Source organism: Adiantum capillus-veneris, chromosome 9, assembly GCF_014529385.1.
Source record: "Adiantum capillus-veneris isolate H3 chromosome 9, ASM1452938v2, whole genome shotgun sequence".
NCBI classification, from domain to species: domain Eukaryota; kingdom Viridiplantae; phylum Streptophyta; class Polypodiopsida; order Polypodiales; family Pteridaceae; genus Adiantum; species Adiantum capillus-veneris.
In genome coordinates, this window is record NC_140939.1 from 123,201,769 (window position 1) to 123,211,770 (window position 10,002).

General features: G+C 50.4%; 1 protein-coding gene across 3 annotated transcripts in view; it reads right to left on the reverse strand.

The window, feature by feature from the left end:
* LOC147451114 (uncharacterized) overlaps positions 1-9,674 on the reverse strand; it is a 52,026-nt gene extending 42,352 nt beyond the window's left edge. The window contains exons 1-5 of one of the 3 annotated variants that reach the window (XM_086520082.1): positions 9,213-9,674; positions 7,182-9,113; positions 6,236-7,085; positions 5,970-6,154; positions 5,344-5,579 (exon numbers count right to left, since the gene is read on the reverse strand). In XM_086520082.1, coding sequence (XP_086376208.1) covers positions 5,344-5,579; positions 5,970-6,154; positions 6,236-7,085; positions 7,182-8,940 — 3,030 coding nt within the window. In that variant the 5' untranslated portion in view covers positions 8,941-9,113; positions 9,213-9,674. Of the gene's footprint in view, positions 1-5,343; positions 5,580-5,969; positions 6,155-6,235 lie in introns of all 3 variants that reach the window. The other 2 variants (XM_086520080.1, XM_086520081.1) reach the window with 2 other exon arrangements.
* Positions 9,675-10,002: the final 328 nt, after the last annotated feature.

Sequence of the window (10,002 nt, forward strand, 5' to 3'; positions counted from 1 at the left end):
TCTCTCTCTCTCTCTCTGCGCGCTGCCAGCCCTCTCCCCTGCGCACTGCCAGCCCTCGCCTCCCCTCTCTCTCCCTGCGCGCTGCCTCCCCTGCGCGCTGCTCCCTGCGCGTGGCTCCCTCCTGCGCGCTGCCTCCCCTGCGCGCTGTCCCACCCCTGTGTGCTGCTCCCTCCTGCGCGCTGCCCCCCCCCCCCCCCCCCCCCCCCCCCCCTGTGCGCTGCTCCCTGCACGTCAAGACAACCAACTCATCCACTGAACACACACACCCCATCCCCATCCCCTGCCCGCTGCCCCCTGCATACACACAAGCCGAGTGTTCTCTTCCCCTTCTCCCCTCTTCTTCACAATATGAAGAGAGGGTAGCTACGAAGACAACCATGTCTTCCCCCATCATCAAGACACCGACACCGACAACGAAGACAACGTCCTTCATGCTCACGAATAAGAGGCTTGCACAATTGGAGAAGGACATGAAGGAATGGCGGATGGATAGAGAAATATGGAAGGAGGAGAAAGCCAACTTCATCAAGCTATGGAACAAAGAGAAGGAGGACATGAGAGCGGAAATCCAAAATCTCAAAGAGGAGAAGAAGAGAAGGGAACGGGAGAACGAGAAGGAGAGGGAGAGATGGAGGAAAGAGCAAGTAGAGATGAAGGCACAAATCGATCTCCTTCATGCTTCCCTCACATCCCTCACCCCCGAGGAAGGAGAGATTAAAGGGGAGGCTAAGGAAGCCCTCAAGGAGGAGATCACCAAAGCCCTCACCGCAAGCATTGAGGACAAATTAGAGGCCACCAAAGAAGGATGGGTCGAAGTGGTCAAAAAGAACATCAAGAAGGTAGCAAGAGAGGAAGCCCAAAAAGATGAGGTACTCATCGTACACACAACCATCGAAGAGGAGAAGATGCGACAAGCTCGCCGTCTCAATGTGCGAGTGACCGGCATCAAAGAAGAAGAAGGGTCTACACCCGAGAGCGATGGGAAAGCCTTATGCAAGAAAGTGGGATACAAGGAAGAAGAGATCCCTTTCTCCAAAGTTTGGAGAGCCGGCAAAGATCCAAAGAAGAGAGCTCTCATCCTCCAATTCGCCTCCGAGGAGTCTCGAACTTCTTTCCTCCGAAAGAGGGTCATCTTGAGAGGGCTAGAAGGCCCCCCGATTTATCTTGATGATGACCTCACAAAGATGCAACAAGATCACCGCCGCGCGTGCATGCCTAGAGTCCACCAAGCCCGCAAAGAAGGGAAGAAGGCAGTATATCGAGATGGTAGGGTTATCATTGATGGCAAGACCATCGCATAGGGACTCACGGCCTGTGGGACACACGAGGAGATTCATGTCACGGTTTGGAATTGCAATGGAGACCTATGGACACACCCAGAGAGACTTGAGGAGGTGATGAGAGGTCGAGACATGATTCTACTTACAGAGACACACGAGAGCCCAGAGAGAGGGTTACCACGGATACATGGATTCCAATGGGAGTCTCTACATCGGGGATGTATGCGCCAGCACACCACTCGCGGTTCAGGAGGAGTGGCCATACTCTTTAGACAGGGGCTTCACAGCAGACTACAGATTGTTTCCCGGGACCCACAGGCCCGATACATGTGGATTCGCCTCGAGCTCTCACGAGACAGGATCGTCTACATTGCCCTTTGCTACTTTGCTCCCACAGGCTCCAGATTCGCCCCTATTGAGCAGGAGTCACCGTACGCATGCCTCACGGAGGAGATTATGGAGTACTCTACACTGGGTGAAGTCTTCCTTATGGGAGACTTCAATGCTCGTACGCGCAGTGAGCAGTGTGAGGCATATGACCACGAGGACCCAGAGGCACTACACACTCTAGATGAGGAGGCTACTATGAGAGATACAGCAGACAGAGCTCCAGTCACAGCCTACGGACGACACCTACTTCGACTTGGCTCCCAGCACCGTCTCGTTATTTATAACGGGATGGCCCAGTGGCCCACCTCAGGGGGCCTGACTTGTATGCCACATGGAGTTACAGAGGGAAGGGGGAGTACAGTCGACTATATTCTGGGACCCAGGGAGGCTACACACCTTATCACATCCTTCACCATTCCACCCATACCCATCGGAGCCGACCACACATACCTCTCTTTCTCCATCACCGGAGATACCATCCCACACAGCTCCACAGCACACACTCCACACACCACCATCCATTTCACACATGAGCTAGCCTCTCTTTACTCGGCCGAGGTCGAGCATGGCCTATGCCTCCTCCACCCATCCACACCACTCTCAGTTCTCACATCACATATCTCTTCCGTTCTCCACACTTCAGCTATTAGCTCTTTTCCACACACCACTCACACAGGACGCACTCCCCCCCCCCGGGACTATGCCTCAGAACCGCTGGTATGATGATGAGTGCAGAGAGTTATACCGACGCCTCCGTGCACGGCGAGCCTTAGGAGAGATCACAGAGAGAGAGGCCAGACGACATATGAAGATGCTGACACGCCAAAAGCGGCGAGCATTCGAAGAGGCACAGGAGCTTGAGCTATACCGCCTATTCATGAGCATAGATAGCGCGACGGCTTGGCGCACCCTGCGCGAGCCACGTCCGACTACAGCTATTGAGGATCCACAGATATGGCATGATTATGCAGAGCGCCTTTATGAGGTGCCAGGGCAGCCTCCTATCCCACAGCCACACGGGCCACGCCCCACGTGCTCCTCCTTCTTTACAGCAGAGATGGTAGAGAGGGCCATACGCCGCATGCAGCACAGACGATCAGCTGACCATACTGGATTACAGAGTGAGCACATCATTTATGCGGCCTCCACTATAGCCCCGTTGATTGCACATGTCTTCAACCGGGCTATAGGGGAGGGCTTCCCAGAGGAGTGGACACAGCACACCATAGTGCCTATCCACAAATCTGGCGACACCCTGGACCCAGGGAACTACAGGACTATCATGATTGGCCCCACGATGGCCAAGCTATATGGAGCAGTACTTGAGGCACAGCTCAGCTGCTACGCAGAGACCGAGGGTTTACGAGCTCCAGGCCAGGCAGGTTTCAGACGAGCTTTCTCCACCACTGATCACATCTTCGTTCTGCGTTGCCTCATTGATGGGGCAAAGGCGCGGAAGAAGAGGCTTTACTGCTGCTTTGTGGATTTCCGCAAGGCCTTTGACACAGTCCCACGCGAGAGACTCTTCCAGCGCCTTCACAGCATTGGGGTACCAACAGAGATGATTTGGGCCATATATACTCTCTACGAGAGGGTGACGGGTCGAGTTCGTTGCCCAGGCGGCTTTTCAGAGACCATTGCTAGCACCATTGGTGTTAAGCAAGGATGCCCACTCTCCCCGACACTCTTTGGGCTCTACATCGACGAGATCTCCGACTACATACTACGAGCAAGGGGAGAGGGGAGCGACTTGGTAGGTACTCCGGTCCACATCATGTTATATGCTGATGATATTGTGTTGATTTCAGAGTCACCCGAGGGCTTGCAACGCCATCTTGAGGCCTTGGACGAATTCAGCACACACAGGGGGTTGACTGTGAACCTTGGCAAAACCAAGGTCATGATCTTTCACACATCCAGTGCAGTGAGGAGCGCAGGAGGACAGGTTGATGTAGTCACCTCCTATGTCTACCTTGGCATCACATTCACCAGCCTACCAGGACCCTTCACTATGAGGCAGGCTGCTGCTGACAGGCTCACCCGAGGATATGCAGCTCTGACCATGCTAGAGCGGAGATGCCACCAGGCACACTTTCAGGAGCCCCGCACGAAGGGGTGGCTTTTCGACACCTTAGTCACCCCGGCCCTGATGTACTCGGCGGCAATATGGGCACCAGGATTGACAGCTGACCAGTGGACACAGCTTGAGAGGCCACAGGTATGTATGATCTCACGCTTGCTCCGTAGCAAGAAGACAGTGCCACATGACATTATTAGAGCCGAGCTCGCCACACCACCTATGGCTGTAGAGGCACTATTCCAGACAGTCTGCTTCATCCAGAGGATGAGAGAGCTACCTCCTAACAGACTTACTCGTAGAGCATTTGAGGCAGCTATACAGCTATCGGAGAGTGGGCATGAGAGAGCATGGTACTCACAGGTCAGAGCATGGTTTGAGGGACACGGTCTTGACATGGAGAGCCTACCACCATTCCAGTACGACCCCCACTCACCATCTGTTCACCTCTCTCGCAGTGAGAGGAACTTGGTATTGAGACAGGATCTGTGGCAGCTATACACCAGGAGAGTCTGGGAGTCACCTGGCTTGGGGACGAGGATGTCAGATTACAGAGACCAGTTTCTCACCATACTGTCTGGGGGGTTCATACAGAGACCACGCTATATGGACACATATATGCCACATAGCTCACGGGTGGCGATTGGTCAGCTGAGAGTGGCTTCACACAGGTTAGAGATTGAGATCGGGAGACATACTGGTGTTCCCAGGGAGGAGCGAGTCTGCAGAGCCTGCACAGAGGAGGTGGAGAGTGAGGAGCACTTTGTATGTAGATGCAGAGCATACACTGAGATCAGAGGCAGGTATGAGGCCTTATTCAGAGGACAGCCCACTCTCCGAGAGATCATGGACTCTCGAGATCAGAGACAGCTCGGACGCTTCTTACTAGAGATACAGAGCCATCGGGACACACTACTACAGCCACGCACAGCTACACAGACAGAGGGGAGACAGTCGCAGCTCACAGACTTCTTTCAGAGGATTGCCGCCCCTCCCTCACCAGACACTCAGAGGGGAGTGACACTCCCACAGGCGGAGGTGAGCCGAGCTAGACGACGACCACGAGTCACAGGCTACAGGGGCGCGAGCTCCCACCACCGACAGATCGAGGAGATCCGAGCCCGGGAGCGCCGTGCCACTGAGGAGCGAGTAGCTCAGATGAGGGCCGACCCGACAGCTTTCATCCGGGTAGCCTTGGCACCAGCCCCGCCCATGTACCACATCTTACATCCCCCCATTTGTACAGGATGGAGCTAGATAGCTTGATGCATTCTCATTCTCATGATTGTACTACCTTGAGCATATAGACATGCATATACCCCTAGAGATAGAGCTCCATCCCTCCTCAGATACTCCCCTACCTACCTACATTCAGTTCAGTTTTGTATCAGTTTTGTTTCATTTGTCTTTCCGATAGACGGATGACATACACACCATGTACATTTGATTTGTCTCATAGGCCGATTTCGGCCTGACATAGACGTTAAAAATCTTTCTTTCTTTCTTTCTTTCTTTCTCACACACACACACACACACACACACATAGGTGGGTATGTCAGACTTCACCCACAAGAGACATAAGAGTTTGGTGAATACCTCTAGAACTTTTAATAATTCTTGTAATGCTGATAAATCATCTTTGAAGCAGGATCTGAACTGCATAGCTTGCAAGCGTTGAAATGCATTTGGAATCTCAAGAACAGACTGCAAGAATCGCTCAGCAGGACCAAGCTCTGATCTGTCCCCAGAAAAATCCAACAATGCTTTTTGCTCGTCTTGAGTCGGAGTCATCTTCACCAGCACCTCTAACAACTCAGCTTTCATACCACTGCCTGCACAGTGGTATTGCTTAGTTTTACATTGTAGAAAACAAACTGATCAAAACTCAAACAGGAAAGCTTGCTGCAGGTAAAGAAAACAGGCTATAAGAAAAAAAATTGCCAAAAAGCATATCCCAAGTTGCATATATGTGTTTTTGTGACCCCTGGTTCACAAAAAAAAGCAGCCTGCTAGCCTGACCATGCCAGATTGGCAATGGAAGGCAATTGTGAAATTTGTATCAAACGAGAACACGCATGTGTCTAAAATCTTTCTAGCAACAGCAATAGGCTGTCTCTGATAGTTGTAAGTGCAAACTGAGCTCTCACCTTTTGAAACATCACTGCCTTGTGCACATCTATAATAACAGCATATGCAAATGTTTTTATCCTTAGTTCAGGTACCTTCAAGCAGAGCATCACGGATATCTTGTGTAGATATATTGAGTGCTCGTAACTGAATTGCTATGTTATGAGCTTTCTTTGAATCTAGGATCCCTTTTCTCTTCACTGGTGCTGGAGCCTTGCTAGCGTCCTTGTTTAGAACAGGCTTTGTACCAAAAAGAGCTGCAATTTCATCCTCGTTTAACCTGCAAAATACCTCGTTTTTAAGTATGTCAACCTCGCAAAAATAACATTTTAAGATTGTCAGAAAGCATTAATACACTCACTCAAAAGATCCTGTCCTCAGCCTGTCCCACACCATCGAATGTGAGGGATCTGCCCGAACTTTATCCCAATGCAATGGCTTGAGCTTCTGAAGATTTTGAGCTGAATCTAGCTGAGGAGGTTTTGATGGCACAGGAGCTCGGGGAGCAGAGCCAGGCGGAGGTGGTGGACCAGGTGCAGCAGGTGGAAGGGGAGGACCCTTTCCACTAGGTAGAGGAGGTGGAGGAGGACCTTTTGCACCAGGTAAAGCAGGTGGAGGTGGCGCACTAGAACCCTTGGTGGCAGGTAAAGGGGGAGGAGGTGGGGGTGAAGGACCCTTTGTGTCTGGCACAGCAGATGGATCAGGCTTGGAAATGCCCTTTGTACTTGGTACAGGAGGTGGAGGAGGGGGTTTTGGAGCTTTTGTACTAAGTGAAGGGAGAGGTGGGGGAGGGGGAGGGGGTGGAGTTGCAGTTTTGTTACTTGGCAAAGGAGGTGGTGGTGGTGGGGGAGGAGTGGCAGCTTTTGAACTAGGCAAAGGAGGCGGTGGGGGAGGGGGTGAAGCTTTTGTACTAGGCAAAGAAGGTGGTGGGGGTGGGGGTGGGGGCGGGGGCGGAGTTGCAGCTTTGGTACTCGGCAAAGAGGGTGGTGGTGGTGGTGGAGGTGGTGGCGCAGAAGTTTTCGCGTTTGAAAAAGGGTCATTTGCTGTTGATAAAAGAGCTGCAGGACTACTGTTCCCAGTGTTTGAAGAAGACAGAGGTAAAGACAAGGCACCGTGGGGTGTTAGCGGTGGAGCAGGTGGAGCCAGACCAACTAGTACACTGGGCTGACTTATTGATGGCGAAAACATCGGTGTGGCTTCTTGCCCTGAAGCTGGAAAATTTTGTTCATAAGATGTCATAGAGTTAGTGGAATTATAAGGTACACCATGAGCATTTTCCTTTGGAAACTTCTGGGGAAACATATCACCTGGAACATTAGCAGAAACGGGCTGAGAATTCAGGATAATGACACCCTCAGATACCCCAGGATCATTCGAATTGAATGTAGCAGGATCATCTGTATAGGATGTACTAGAATTTTTCCATGGAGGGCCAGTGACAGAAGGGGGAAATACATTAGGCCGAGCCTTATCTCCAAACTGCATCTTATCTACAAGTTGCACACCTGAAGGTTGTGCACAAGGATTTCCTGGTACTGTGGAGGAAGGAGCATGCAATACATTCTCAGCTTGGGATGACTCGATGCCCGAAACAGAGACCGAAGATGGAAGCTTTTGAGATGAATAGAACTTGGTCATCTCAGAAACATAAGTTTCACTAGGGAATGCAATCTGCTTTGAAGACGACAGAGAAGAAAGCCCTGTTGCTTCTTCTTCAGTAGCCTGCATGTTATCAAAGGTAGAAACAACTATCTTGACAGGCACACATGGCTGAATATCGGTTGCAGAATAAGATGATGGTATTTCTGATTGAGCAGCCTGATTTGCAAAAGCAGCCGCAACAGACTTAACAGGCACGGAGGAGAAAATGTCTTGTGCTGAGAGAGCAGGTGTTGCCATATCCACTTCAGATGATTTCTTCACAAATGCCGCAGCAGCAGATTTAACCAGGACCGATGGTTGCACGTCAGGAGCTGGAGGTGCAGTTTTCTGCTTGAGAATGGCAGCTGAAACAAGGGCAGGTGGCAAAGGGAGCGGCGGCACTGGTTGTGGGGTAAAATTGAAGGCGGTAGAACCTGCAATACTTGATTTTTGCGGAGGTTGTAAAGATGAAGCAACCATTGCTGAGGAAACCACAATAGGGACTGCTGGTGGACCAAAAGTCTCTGCTAATAGTTTGGCATTATTTATGGATTTCCGATGCTCAGCCAAGCTATGCCTAATCGGTTCTGACATGGGATCGGTCCCATAAACCTCTGCGGATATATCCAGATGATGGTCAGGCAAGCCACCCTTCCCCTGCTCTAATGCAATATCATAAAGCTGATCTTCCAAGAAGCCTGGCCCTAAGCTCTCAAAGCTGAAATTCATATTCTCATCAAATGATAAATCTGAAAACCTTGCTGACTCTTCAGACCCATGAGATGAATGCAGCTGTGCCACGGGTGCAAACTGCGTCAGGTGGGTTGGAAGGCCCACCACAGGCTTCTGAAGCACTCCATTACTCGTTTCTTTTGCTAAAGAAGAGGACACTGAGGAATGTCGAAATCCAAGAGGACCGAGACGGTCCAAACTTCCAAGCTCGAGCTGGCTCTCCTGCAATTTAAGGTGCTCTGCGTCCTTGTATGGGGGACCATACTTCTCCTCTTCTGCACTGTAATTCAGTTTCGAAATTGTCAAAAGAGTGTCCTTGCTTGGCATTGAATCAAATGCATGCTTATTAGCCTCAAGAACTCCACCATGCTTGCTTACACCAGACTCTAATGAAGAATCATTCTGCTTTGTAAGAGAACTTCCATTCGCAGAACTTGCAGTCCCAACAGGATGCCTCCAGAAATGACTGCGGATGTTTGTATCCAGAAGTGGGTTACCATAGCTAGCAGTTGTAGGAGATGCCATTTTTTTTGTCTTAATCTTGAGCTTCAGTTTTCTGTGAATGAAACAGCCAAGCCCAATAACAAGACTGGTTACTATCACTGTGATGATCACTGCAATGACCGTCGTGTGGTTCGATGAAGATGGCACTGAGACGGGGGAAGAGCTGGGTTGACCAGCTGGCGAATCCATATCGAAAGAATTCAAGGTAACAGGAAAAAGATAACTTTACACTAACGTATATGTAACTTCAAATGACTAGGGTTTCCTGTTGATAGCCTGTGTATTTTCCTTTGAGGCTTTGCAAAACCCATCAGAGTTTACTGTTCATCTTGCTTGCAGCATAACTCACATATGCCCTCACACTGTGATCGCCATGAAATTACCCCAATGACCCAAGATTTTCAATGAGATTTGAAACAATCAAGCGTCACTTTAACGTAGATGTGTTGGGTAGAGCATACCTGGAGGAGATTGAGAAGCTTAAACGCATGGTAGGCAGACGAGAGCACGTCTTGAGCTGAGAGGAGGTTAACCAAGTAGAACAGAAAACCCCAACCTCCAAGGAGACGCGGAGGATGGCGTGGCAATGGCGAAAATCCCTGGGAATTCAAGCTGAGAAGGAAGGGTAAAAGGGGAACGAGCAAAAACTGAGAGCAACGGGACCCGTTGTTCTGCGTCTTTGGAAATAGCTCACTTTACCGCCCTTGTCGTCTTTGATTCTCCCGCCCTTCACATTTACGGGTTATCTTCAAATATAAGAAGCCTTGATCCAGCGATGGCGGCTATAGAACCTTTTCTGCAGATTGATGTCTGCTCAGAGGGGGATCGCTTTGCCGCGAAAGGGGGCTGTGCTCTCGTTGGAGAGAAACGTTCAACCTGGCTTACGCGGCTTGGAAGCTGGAGCCCTGAGGGAGGTAAATTTGAAAATTCCTCCTTACTTGCCTTTACATTTTTTAAATAGTTGCGCTGCTTTACATCAACGAGAAGGTCCCATGTGGCTTACGAGTCGGGACACTAGGCTAACGAGGAGTGAAATTCGTTCAATAACTTCAATTAAATCTCCCCAACTCCCCGATCTCGGAAACATAAAAAGCCTTTCAATTTTTCAAAACATCTTAGAGGCTTTTCGCACAAGGGGGGGTTAACCCTTCGTGAGCTCAGCAAACCTTGTTAATGGGGAAATTGACAGAGTTACAAAATTGCTCTCTCTACCCCCGACACTCTTCCATGCGAATGCACCTACGAAGTCAT